At 38.7% G+C, this 13001-nt stretch overlaps 1 protein-coding gene across 1 annotated transcript in view; it reads left to right on the top strand.

The window, feature by feature from the left end:
- Positions 1-13001, top strand: part of VWA8 (von Willebrand factor A domain containing 8) — a 189371-nt gene that overhangs the window by 129015 nt on the left and 47355 nt on the right. The window contains exons 30-35 of the mRNA XM_049815763.1: positions 2784-2900; positions 3390-3454; positions 3554-3679; positions 4311-4420; positions 6477-6631; positions 8370-8571. Of these exons, the coding sequence (XP_049671720.1) occupies positions 2784-2900; positions 3390-3454; positions 3554-3679; positions 4311-4420; positions 6477-6631; positions 8370-8571 (775 nt within the window). The remainder of the gene's footprint in view (positions 1-2783; positions 2901-3389; positions 3455-3553; positions 3680-4310; positions 4421-6476; positions 6632-8369; positions 8572-13001) is intronic.

Genomic DNA, 13001 nt, shown 5'->3' with positions numbered 1-13001 from the left:
CAGGATTGTTGCGTGTTCCTCACCCAAGGGGTCATTGAGTGGCACTGATAGAAAAGGTGCTTGTGGGACAGGAGGCGAGGTGGAGAGCGTACAGAGGGGTTACCCTACCGAGATGAGAATCAGCCTCATCTGAAGCTGACAGCTAAAAAGAGTCTGTGTTGGCAAACTTGCTTGCTCGGGACGTGAGCGTCAAGGACAGCAGAGAACGAAACCGAGAGCGAGTACAGGGAGAAGAATACAAGAGGGTTAAACCAAATTTTTTTTACTGTCCCACTCTGAAACTGGAGTGTATTTCTTCCCCTAACTCTCCTGTCTGCAAGACCGTAAGGAACAACTTCCCATACCAGCAAAGTGAAATCACAGCCCTGTTTGGTTTAAGGACTTTTAAGAGGAAAACGCTGGCTAAAATAAAAAGAGCAGTAAGGAAAGGGAAACTTTGCAGTAACTAAAAATAAAGGCACACCACTTCACGAGATTGGTTATTGCATCTGTCCAGAGTTTGGAATTCCAGACATCAGGGTCAGGAGGTCGCCCAAAGGTTACTTTTCTCCCAGTCAAGAGCAAACACAGTGGAATTGCACACCAACTTCTTTTCCCAGCCCACTTGAAGAGTTGCCAGAGCTGCTCTTGGATGTGTTTGCAAGTGACGCAAAAATCTATTCTTAAACACAGACAGAATATACATCAGTCACTTAGCACAGAAGGAAACCATTAACATCAAAAGGGGTGGAGTAGAGAGGCTTTTTATATTACCAACTGCTCTCATAAATTTAACGCTAAGTGGAAGAATGTAATTGATTTGTATGTGTTCTTTATCTCACGTGGAAGGCTAATGCATTGCTTTGGTTCAGCACTGCTTTTGCAGAATTATATAAATAAAATATGGCGGAAAACCAAAATCCAAAGCAAATGCCCTATTTTATTTTTTTTTGTCCTGAACCACATTTCTATAATTTTGGGTTGTAATACATAAGCAAACTTCTTTTTTTAGACATATTGAACTCTAGCTGAAATTCCCAAATGCTCCAAATAACATGGCAATATTTTAAATGCTTTACCATATTTAGCTTCAAATGACTGTCATTATTAAATAAAGTTAATTCTCCCAAATGATCCTAGTGAAAGTATGAAGCGTACCAAAAAGACCAAAACTGCTGTGACTCAGATTGTTTGTATTTGTTTTATTTAGGAGAATTTGTGGGAATTTATGTTTTTACTTCCTTAACGTCTATTGTGCGTTGTTGCAGATGTTGTACGTAGACAGTTTACTTTTAGTAAGTCCTTGCAGAACCTAATGTACTTGCAGAACCTAATGTTTCCTTGAATGGCAAACAGAAAATTCAACCCAAAGCTTAATTAACTTGTTCTCTTGTACCTTTTAAATTTCATTTGATGTGGTTAATCTTGGCCCTGAATGATTGTTCTCTTGAATTCTAAGTTAAGCACATTAGAATCATCAAATCATCATAGAATGGTTTGGGTTGGAAGGCATCTTAATGATCATGTAGTTCCAACCCCCCTGCCACGGGCAGGGACACCTTCCACTACCCAGGTTGCTCCAAGCCCCATCCAACCTGGCCTTGAACACTGCCAGGGATGGGGCAGCCACAGCCTCTCTGGGCAACCTGTGCCAGTGCCTCACCGCCCTCACAGTGAACAACTTCTTCCTTGCATCTAATCTAAATCTACCCTCTCTCAGTTTAAAGCCACTACCCCTTGTCCTATCACTACAAGCCCTTGTAAAAAGTCCCTCTCCAGCTATCTTGTAGGCCCCCTTTAGGTACTGGAAGGCTGCTATAAGGTCTCCCTGGAGCCTTCTCTTCTCCAGGCTGAACAACTCCAACTCTCTCAGCCTGTCTTCATAGGAGAGGGGCTCCAGCCCTCTGATCATCCTCATGACCCTCCTCTGGATCCGCTCCAACAGGTCCATGTCCTTCTTATGTTGGGGGCCCCAGAGCTGAACGCAGTACAGGAGCAGCTATAGTACTTTGTAAAAAGAAATGTTTAAAATGCCCCCATAATTTGAAATAATGTGTGAACCCTGGGGCACTGAGTAACAAACTGAGAAATCTGAAGCCGTTCAAAATTTAGCATACCATATTTTCACATGTGGTTTTTGGAGGACGCTTGCACCACTCTGTTCAGTGTCCTGTCTGCTTCCGATCTCCATCGTCTTGAGTCATCCTGCTGTCCTCCAACAGTTGTCCTACCTCTGACGCTTTAAGCCGTCTTGAGCGTGCAGGTCACAGAAGGATCGCCACGCACTGGGATATTTAATAGGCTCCATGGTATCAGCAGTATGAACTTGGAGAGAAAGTACTAAGGCATTTCTTCTCTCACCAGTTTTTCACCTTCAGTGTAACTTAAGTAATGGGTACTTTAGAGGGATGCTCAGAAAACATAAAAACTGAAATGAGATATTTTAGTGACTCGACAGAACAAAACTTGTATGTCTCTCACCTGTAGCTGACTACAGCGTGGACATGTAAGCCATACTAGCCTAGTTCCTAGAGCTTATGCAGAAGTGAATGTGAGATGTATAGGCAAAACATTATAGAAAAATTGGAATATCATTCCAGCCCTTTTTCCATGTACTTAACCTATTAAATTTCTCCATGAGCTTTGAAATGGACCAAGAGGATTCAGCCTACGTTTTCCAACAAAATCTAGATCATCTTTTCAAGATGTCCTAACTAGCTAGCATTGCAAAAGTGCTTCAGATAGATTTGTTGTAGTCTCTTAAATGGGCTTGAGATGTACACAGGTCTGCTTTTCATTTGCAGAGCAATGTTGTGTTGTTGCTGGATACAAACAGTGGTGCCCTTCGCCGACTTTTGCTCTTACCAGATGCTCAAGAGTCTCCTAAGAGAACATCTTGGTGGAGCAGCAAAGAAGAGATGGTGAGAAATAGCACCTGCCCCTGTTATACCAAGTTGTTTTTGGTTTTTTTTAATCAAAGCTCAATATTGGAAAAACTGTCCCAGCTCATTCGTCTTTCTGTTTATACAGCCTGAGCACTTAATCATTTACTCTTATGTAGGTTTAAATGCCTTACACATAAAATAGCATCGTTATGGAATAGTGATATGACAAATGCAAATAAATTGTATTGTCTGAGGATATGTATCTTTAAAATATCCCTCTTTGGAGCTAGAACTGGAAGTAACGGAACATTTTGTTGCAAGGGATTATGTCCAAGATAATGAACTCAGTTATGACACAATTATATGACTTGGGACAAGGCAGGCTAGATAGCGTTTTGAAAGGTAATTAATGCTGTGGATTACTCTAAATAAAGGAAGAATGTAGTACACTTTCAGGGGAGTCAGGGAAACTCACTGGGATGAATCTAACAAACACTAATTGCTGTATGACATATTTTTATACAGAGCAACTACAAAATGTGCCGAGAGTTTTCACACAAAAACTGGCTGGTCTTCTACAAAGAAGCAGGGTGAGAGTAAATTATATCCTTGTATTATATTGATTTATAACAGATCTCCTCCTGTACATCCCTATCTGATTATTCTTTTCTTGGCTTCCAATTTTACAGAAACCGCCTTATTGTACTGGATGTATTGGAGGGTCAAACTCATACCATCTCGCTTCCGATCAATCTGAAATCTGTTTTCCTGGCAGCTGAAGACCGGTGGCTCTTGGTGGAAAATGAAACAAATCAGTTAGTCAAGCCTAGTTTTCTTGTTGGCATTATTTCTTCTTTGCGTCTTGTTTATGTTCAGGAGTTTCACTCCTGGTCTCAGAGTTGTTTTTTCAGTTTGTGAGACTGGCTAGACTTAAACAGTTGGTGCTTAAGATGCAGATTTGCTCTGGTGAAAGTGCAGGTAGGCTTTTAGAGTAGGAAATGAACAGGATAAGCTTGCCTAAATTCATGCCTCTGAAAATCTAGACTAGCTTTGATTGTATGCATGTTAATACTGTTTTTACTGAGGTGGTGTTGAACTTTAGAAATTAGAATGTTGCTAGACCTAGCTTTGGATATACAGCCAGAGTTAGTGCCTGCTTGTTTTACTTTCATGATCACATGAAAGAAATATTACTCTGCTGTCTTACTTTTATAAATGCACAGCAAATAAAGTGTGTAAATAGTTACCAGAAGACAAATCTGCCACTTGCTGGCTTACCCTTTCCTATCTCACAGATGTTTGGTAAATCATATATAGTTTTAGCAAAAGGTGTTGATAACCTTGTTTATATAAACGTAGAATGTTTTCACTGTTTCAGAAGATAGAAGCCCTTGTTTAGAGTTACAAGCTTAATCATGAATTATTATAAATGTGTATCCTGTACAGGAAATTTCTTTTAACCAAGTGTGCCCATATGGAAGCTGAAGACAGTGAGGTTTGCCAGCTGTACGCACTGAGTGAAGAGCCAGCTGATACGGGATTTGGCTTAACAACGGGTATTGAATGCAAGCTTGGCCTGTTCTCCTTTTTTTTTTTTTTTTTTTTTTTAATCCTTTCTGTGTTTGCAGCTGCACAAACAAGGTTCTTTTACTTTAAAGGTCTGGGTAACCTTCTCTCTGATTCTCTTTTTGTCCTCCCCTTATCATGTTTGGTTAATAATAACTTTTCACAAAGCATGGCAAATTCCATGCTCAAACTTCAGGTTGTTTGAATAAAGCATCTTTGTTTCATTGTAGCATTTAAGACCCTCAGCCATGGACTTTCAGGAAACGTACAAGTATACAGAATGGAAAAGGAAGAAAGACGACTAGGCAGGAATTAAAGCGTAGAATAGAAGGGACCAAATATGTTGATGAGCCCAGTCTGCACGCTGTTGCAGGTCTGTTACACACACTCAGATGAGCTAGAAGACACGTCTCAACACTTAGAAAAATACAAAAGACCTACTGTTAGAACAGAAGTCACAGTTTCTAAACTTCTGTGGATAATGTGCAGGAGGCCATCGAGGCCATCACACCTGTGTTAAAAGATAGGGAGAATTTGTTCAGCAAAATTCCCCAATGGTATTAGGCATTGAGGCCTGTCTTGGCTACAGAAGGCAGACGCCGCCAGCGATCATCATTCTGCCTGGTAAGATCTGCCTGTCTTCAGATCTGATGACATTTTGAACCCTGAGCATTTGATGACAATGCACAAAATCTTTAGTCTCCCTGGTTTAATAACACTGGAAGTACATGTGCATCCCACCGAACAGTTTATGGGCTTTGGCCTATCTCCAGAGTGTTTCAGAGAGACAGAGGAAAAAAAATAGAGAAACCACTTTGTATCTGTTGAAGAGGGAAGAAGTTTTGTCCTGGTCCTTGTGGCTAGCATGAGTATGAAGAATGAGATTAACACAGTGCAAATACGATACAAGCAAATGTTATTGACAAATAACAAATACAGCTTATTTTACACAAACAGCAACAAATCGGTTACCAAAGACTCTAACCACAGCTTAAATATCTGGGATCCTTTTTATCTCTTGTAGTTTACTCTATCAACTTATCAAGCTCCATCAGAGCACAGTAGTTTCCTTCCTCTTAGTGCCTTATTTAGAAACCATTATAGAAGATCATTCCTCAGATGGGTAGAAACGTTATTATAATTTCCAGTCTCAAAAGTATTTGTGGACAGTTTATTGCTGCATGCTTTTTGTGCTATTTTTATCCTTTGTTAGCTTATTTCTTCTCTTCCGATCTAAAAAGTTACCATATTCCCTCTCCACTTTTTTCCAAATCATCCAGCAAAGCCCGAATATAACATCTTCAGCCTCTTCTCATTCTTTGAGGCAGAACCTGTGGCAGGAGAACTAAGAAAAGGTAGACCAGTGTGGGTATGCCACTGACCCAAACCAGTAGCCCATTCATCCTTTGAGGGAGGAAAGATTTTCTCCCACTGCCAGGTAAACGAGATAGTCTGCCCATTGAAGTGGGAACAGTGTATGCTTCAGAACTAAAGATAGCGGGTTCTGACTGTGTTCATAATTTGAGGCAAGGTAAAAAGCTATTACAGTTGCACAGAATATAATTTAGTTTTCCTTAGCTTAAAGAAAAAGAAAACTAGACCATTATTTACCAGAAATGTGTTACAAATAACATTATTTAAATTGCAGACAGCAAGTCGGCTGCCAAGAAGTGTCACGTTGACACTTACCTGTGCAAAGCTGCATTTTGCCTTTTTGTGCATTTGCATTATAGCAATCTTCAATGAGATCACAAGCTGTTCTATTCCGCAGGCTTCCTGCCTCATTTGCACAGTAGAGGGCAAAATTAAGTGGTATAAGCAACTACAAAGCTAGTATTTCCTGATTTTAAGTATTTTACAAAAATAACATTATTTCCTGATTTCTTTTCTGTGTTATAGTGTAGTATAATCAAATCTTTTGCTTTTTAGTAATTTTATGCTCAAAGTAATAGCAATGATCAGTGCGCAGCACTCCTACAGTTAATATTGTTTCCTATTGCACATCTGGATTTAATGACTTTCATTTTGTTTAATTTCCCTGTTTAGCGTCAGAACTGTGTGTGCCGCATGCCGTTTCAAGTGACCAGCTATCTTCAGAAAACCTCAGTGCAGCCGTGGGACAAAAGATCAGCTCCCCCAACAGGATTTTCTCAGATGAACATAATTATGCTACTATTGTTATTGGTTTCCCAGACCTCTTGGTAAATACTCAGCATTATTATACAGTGAAGTAATATGATCTCATTTATTCTGTAACCAGTTAAGTACCTGTTTACCAAATGATATGGAAAAAGAAGGGAATGGCAGTAGATGACAAAATGCATGTGGTGTACACCGTTTCGTAGGGTAGTCTAAACTAGAGGGATTTCATTGGAGTTTGAACTAGTAAGAAATTGGACCACATAAGTTCTAGCACAGACAAAATTCATTGTAGGCAAGTTTTGAATAGTGCTGGCTGCAGGAATATTTTCTAAATCCTGTGGGGTTTTTAGATTTTTAATTAAATATAACCACTGAGAAAAAAGATATCAGTACCATGTTGGACTGTTCAGTGTGAACTTTTTTGCTCAGTTATGCAGCAGCTAACAAGACTCTAGATTTAAGAAAAAGAAAACAGATACAGAAAATGGTAACAAAACTATACAGCCCCTTCACTATTTAATAATGTAGTGAAGTGTAAATAATGCATGTAATTGTGCTCTCTCCTGTGACACAATTAGAAAAGGACCAGAAAGGAAACTGAAACGTAACAGTGTAATGACTAAGGCTGTTGCAAGGAGTGGAGGTAAACACAGGGAAAATAAAAGCGGTATGTTTAATTCCTTGGATTTATTTATATTTACTACCTACAAAAACTGTGGGGCTTATGGAATAAATAATTCTATATCAAGTTTGCTTAATAAACTGAGGCAAATTAGAAAATGTAACAGTTAATAGACATGAATTTGGGGAAAGCCAAATGATTGAAGAAAATACTCTGAAATCCAAAATGATTCAAAAATATGTTTTTGTCAATAAGACATTCCCTGTCTTTGCAATTAGCTTTTGAGTTTTACTTGATTTGGATTTATGTTGCCACATTGATTTTACTAGCTTTTCATATTATTTGTAAGAGATGTGGAAAAGGGAGGTGGTCTAGAGGAGGGAGTACTAGAGATGCTACACCCTTCAGTACCAACACTGGAGATGAAGCATTTTGCTCTCCCTGATTTAGACAGAAGCCCTGTCTTTCCTTATACATGGTTTTAAAAGTCCATGTGAATGTCAAAGAGGGAGTGCTAAAGGTGAACGTGAGGGTGGTGGGACAAAAACTTCAGATTCGGTGGTTAGTGTTAATGGTGTAGGTATTTAGTATGAACAAGGTTATCTAAGCCCTTACTCGTAATAGCAACGCTCAGCTGACCAAACGTAGTGGCCTTCTTCAAGGTGAGATGATTTATTCTCTAGGCTCTACTGGCTATAGTGGGAGATGAAGCACACATGTGGACACCTACATTTATGTCTCTGAACCTGGAGCCAAATCCCAGCCTTAATGCCTGCCTTTCAATTCATTACTGAAATATCTGTTTGCATTTATCTACATTAGTGGAAATTTAGATTATGGTAACAGTTTGTTACATAGTTTGATTCCAAATTAGGTTATTTCAATGCTTTCTGTTCCTGGTTCAACATGAAAAAAAAACATTGATTCAACTTCAGATCTTCACAGAGTCTCAATTCCTAAAATCTGTGTAGGTGGTCTGTTGTTTTTCACTCCTATAGGAGTTTTTAATGACAGAATAATCGAGGTCTTCTCCTTGTCATGCAGTGACATGAGAGGTAACCACAGGAGCTACATTTGATTTGAAATTAGATAAGAAGTGGGACTTATCGAGAAACCTTTGTTCTTAGGCTTGATAATAGTAATGTTTTGTTCAGTAGACTCCTTCTCTCTTGCAGTCTCCTAGTGAAGTGTATAGCTGGAAAAGAAACTCCTCTCTCAGTTGCAAACGTGCTTCTCCTTCTGATCCATTCTATTATGGAGCCCGGAGGAAAACAGGAGCTGCAAAACAAACCAATTGTGTAACTTTATTGGCTTCTAATCAAATAGTCAGAATTTTAGCACCTGGAGATGTGCCTTTGAAAGACATTTACCCAAAAGGTAAGAGGTTCATATACTTGTGCTGCAACAACTGTACACGCTTGGTTTTGGCTTGTAAACCGCAATCACTCATGAATTTTTTCCAAAATATTGTTAAAGAATCACAAAGCAAGCATTTGAGGAGGAATGAGAGTAGTTGCACTCATTGTTAAAATCAGTTTGGATCTTATTAACATGCTGAATTATACTGGGAGAATAACAGTTCTGCATTCACCTTACCCATCACCTTCATGACTTTGTAAACTTCAGTCACATCTGCCTCCTCTCCAAACTGAAGAGACCCAGGCTTTTTAGTTCTTCTCTTCTCCAAGAGAATGTTGCATAAACAACATTCATATGCAGCAAAACAATCCTTCGCTTGTACACTAATAAAGCAGGTATAGACTACAGGCCTTCAGACTTTTTTGTGCTGCCATGCCAAGCTTTCTGTTATCATTGTATCTTTAGCTTCTTCAGCCAATGACTAAAAATATACCAGTTAGTGCTAAATAACAGCATTTGTGAGTTTTGCATTAATTAAGTCTAGAAATCTCCAAGGAAAGGTCACTCTCGAAAGAGAGAACCCCCAAAATATATGTATATGGTAGAATGGCAGGTTTTTGGAATTCATCAGCAAGAAGCTATTCCTGACTTGTTCTGTATGTGAACTCTCTGTCCGCAAATAAAATGCTTTATTCCAAATTAACTCCCTTTTACAAAATAAATGGTCTAACACAGATTAAATTCGCTGTGTAGGGAAATCCTTTTATTTATTACTAAAAGGATAAAACATTCACTTGACTAAAGAAACAAAGTCAAGGATATAAACAGGGTAGAAAACTGAAGTTGCCTACATTTGTGAAGAAAAGGTTAGCTTTTAAAAAGATTAAACTTAATAAAACCTAGAGCTAGCATGACGATCTTGGAATTATGCCACTTCAGGCTGTAATCTTCCCATACTTCATAGTGGAAGCGTCAGACTGGGTCTTTTTTTTTTTTTTTTTTTTTTTTTTTTTAGGCCTTTATGATAAAAAAAAAACCCAAAACCTACTCTGAAGTAGCTGGTATAAAAATTCAGAAGGTAAATCTTCTGAGTTTTTGTTAAAATTAGTTTATTAATTTGGGAGCGAGGGAGGGATACAGTGCTTCCAAATGATACCTAAAATTGAGATCTTGACAGTTATTTCTGAAAGTCTTTTAAGTTGCTGTGGTATATAACACTTTATAATGCTAGATTAATATAGTTAAAAAAGAGGACATTCTTCATGAATCCTGGATACCAGTGACCTGAGCAAATTATCTGTCTGAGAACTGGCTTCTGTCTAACCAAGCAATTTAATTTATATCTCTTGTTACAGCTGAACGAGATACTAACTTTTTTTTTTCCTCAACTATGGTGAAATATATTCATGAATAGTGATTGATAGCTTTAAATTTATAGAAAATTTTATGAGGTTTCATTTTTGCTTTATGGCCATTTAAGTTGAAAGATTTAAGTCCTTCTTGAGGATCATTATTATTGATTTTTCTGCTCTAAATGATGTTTTAATTTATGAATTACCAAAATTGATCTTAACTGAATCGTGTTTAATATGACCTTACCAATGCAATTAAATTGGACTTGAGCAATACTAGAGGTTTTTTTCCGTAGCCTTTTTTCAGGACTTCAGACATTTCCATTTATCATCTAATGGCCAGTTTTTCTAGTGGAGGAGCTACGAGTGGAATCCTACAGAGACCTGTGCTACTCAGCACAGTCATGAAAAAAACCAGAAAAATTAAAAAATGAATGAAGAGTGAAATGACTGTTTGCTGATGATACTGGATATTATTCACAGTAGAGAGGATTCACCATGAAGGATTACAGAAGGACTACGATGCTGACTGCAATAGAAATGGCAGATGAAATTCAGGATAGGTAAATATAATGTACATGAAGGAAGAAAGGAAGAGTCCTAATTCTACATCTAAAATGGTGGGGCTGATCAGTACATCTCAGGAGCATGATTTTGGTGTTATGATAGATAGTTTCATTAAAATACCAGTTCAAAGCTCAGTAGCAGTCAAAAAAAGTACATCAAATGTTAAGAATTACTAGGGAAGAAACAGAGAGAAAACAGAGAACGTCTTTGTGCTGTTGTATAAATCTGTGTGTCCTTAACACCGTGTAGTTTTGGTCCTCTGTCTCAAGGTGGGAGAAGGCTGAACTGGGATAAGTTCAGAAAAGGGTGACAAGGATGAGCAAGATTACATCAGCCAAATCTCCTGCATGTGGAGACAAGATCAAGAAAGGGGCATATGGTGGAGTTCTACAAGAACACGTGTGGCATGGAGGTGTGGAAAAAGCAACAATTTTACACTCGGTACTTGAGTTAGGGGGCAGCTAATGGGGCTAGTGGGAACTTCATCGAAACAAACAAGAGGTGGTTCTTCACAGAGCAGAGAACCAACCTGTGGAACTGCTTCCCAAAGGATGTTGTGAATGCTGAAACATGGATCCAAAGGAAAACTGGACAAACTCGTGGAAGTGACTAAATACGTAGACATAAAAACATAGACACCACATTCAGTTTAAGAAGCCCGTGGCTTGGAACTGGTTGGTGACTTGGGGAAAATACCATGTGTGCTTGTCCATTCTTACACTTGCCAAGCATCTAACTACTCTTGGAGACAGGGTACTAGATTAGAGAGAGCTAGTATTGCCGTTGTTACAGCATGAATCCAAAATCTTTCCAAGTGCAAAAGAGAAGACAGAAGAAGAGAGACACGCATTCATGTACTCACTTGGAAGGTGAGATAAGAAGTCCTTACTGTGCCCATTTGGGATCCAGTGTTTGCAGCCCTCTCTGCTGGGCTATTGTTTCTTCTGGAGTTTGCCTCTCAATCTCACTAATCGACAGAATTTTTAATTGAATGCACATTTAACTGCTACCAGGAGCTACTTAACAGTCTTCATCCCTTGGAGATTCGGTGTTGCTTATTCCTGAGTGTGCTGCATAATTCATGGAGGCCTTTGGACGTTTGGTGATTCATCTGTGCTGTTGTTTCTGCACTGGAAACCTGTAGTTACTTACCTATAGAGTTGTATAAGACTTCGTTCATAACTCTTTGTATCCTTTCCTGGGAGATGACACAGTGAAGCAAAGGCATCCTCCTACATAAAATCGAGTACGTGGCAGTCCCTTCAAGTTCTTGCACTAGTGTCTTATGTTGCCTTTGAGAAGTTGTTCTATATTTTTGCTTCGGTTTGCGTACCTATCAGGCTTTCTTTCTCATCTTCTTGGACAACTGGTCAGTTCTGGCGCGCAGCCTTCCAGTTCTATTAGTAATTCAAAGTACTCAGCCAAACCGTAGCATGCTCCGATATGTATTACCGAAACTGTTCCAGGAACAACAAGCAAAGAAGTAATTTCCTTTGTGTTTTATTGGAACTGTAAACCAGGATAATAGTTATGTTTGAACAGAAACTATAACAAGTAATAATCTCCCCAAAGACTGCCAAATAGATGTATGGCCACAAAATATAAACTCACACGAGATCATGGCAGAATCCAGCAAATAAGTATTCATGTTTATTCTAAGAACAGGGCTATAGAAAAGAGGGGTACTTGAGAGCAAATATTTACTCGGATTCTCAGCACTTTCTATACAGGAATATAAAATAACAGTTTATTACTGAGTGCGTATCTCTATTAGTGTGACAGTAACGGGAACAACATGTAGTGTAACACACACAGTTACAGGAATAACCTCGACACATCATCTGGTCCACCTATTTATATAGGGACAGGATGACACATGTTTAGACTCTTCTTAACTGATGTTTGTCAAACAATTGGCCTATTGCAATGCTTTACTCCCCTTGTATAAGAAAAGCTTTTCCTAGAATCCAGCTTTATTTTTTTTGCTGTAAACAAAACTGAATGCTTCATGTTACCTCCACTCAGTCAGGATAATATTGCTGTCTTTATAAGGATCTTTTTGATATTACGGGATGTGGGGTTTTTTAAAAAGTCTCTTTTTAGACACACACAGAAAAGTTAATTCCTCACATTTGTTCTTATGGCCCATCCATTCTAACCTCTTTGTCACCCCCAGGACTCTCTCATGTGTCTGTGCTTTCCTACACACATGTAGGAAAGTTTGATGTCTGTTTGCTGTCTGGAGCTGTGCATAGCTGTTCTCTGTCGGGCTTCAGCAAAAGAGGAACAAAGTGCACTTGTTTAGGTCTGATGTTCATGTTTCATCGTAAGATTCTTGACTGCAGTTCCGGGGCCTGGCCAGTTGTTCCTGTGTTGCATTTAAATATTTGATTACCTTTTCTTAGCTTCCTACTCTGCAATCGCTTGCCTTTCTATAATTTCATTTGGTTGATTTGTGTTTTCTCTCTAAGTTATTAACTTAATTTTTAATTTTTATCCCACAGTTCTACCCCTTCCAGTTCAGTATGA

The sequence above is a fragment of the Accipiter gentilis genome, chromosome 13 (assembly GCF_929443795.1).
Source record: "Accipiter gentilis chromosome 13, bAccGen1.1, whole genome shotgun sequence".
In the NCBI taxonomy this organism is placed as follows: domain Eukaryota; kingdom Metazoa; phylum Chordata; class Aves; order Accipitriformes; family Accipitridae; genus Astur; species Astur gentilis.
Note: the sequence above shows the minus strand (reverse complement) of the source record. Positions and strands in the feature narration are given on the sequence as shown.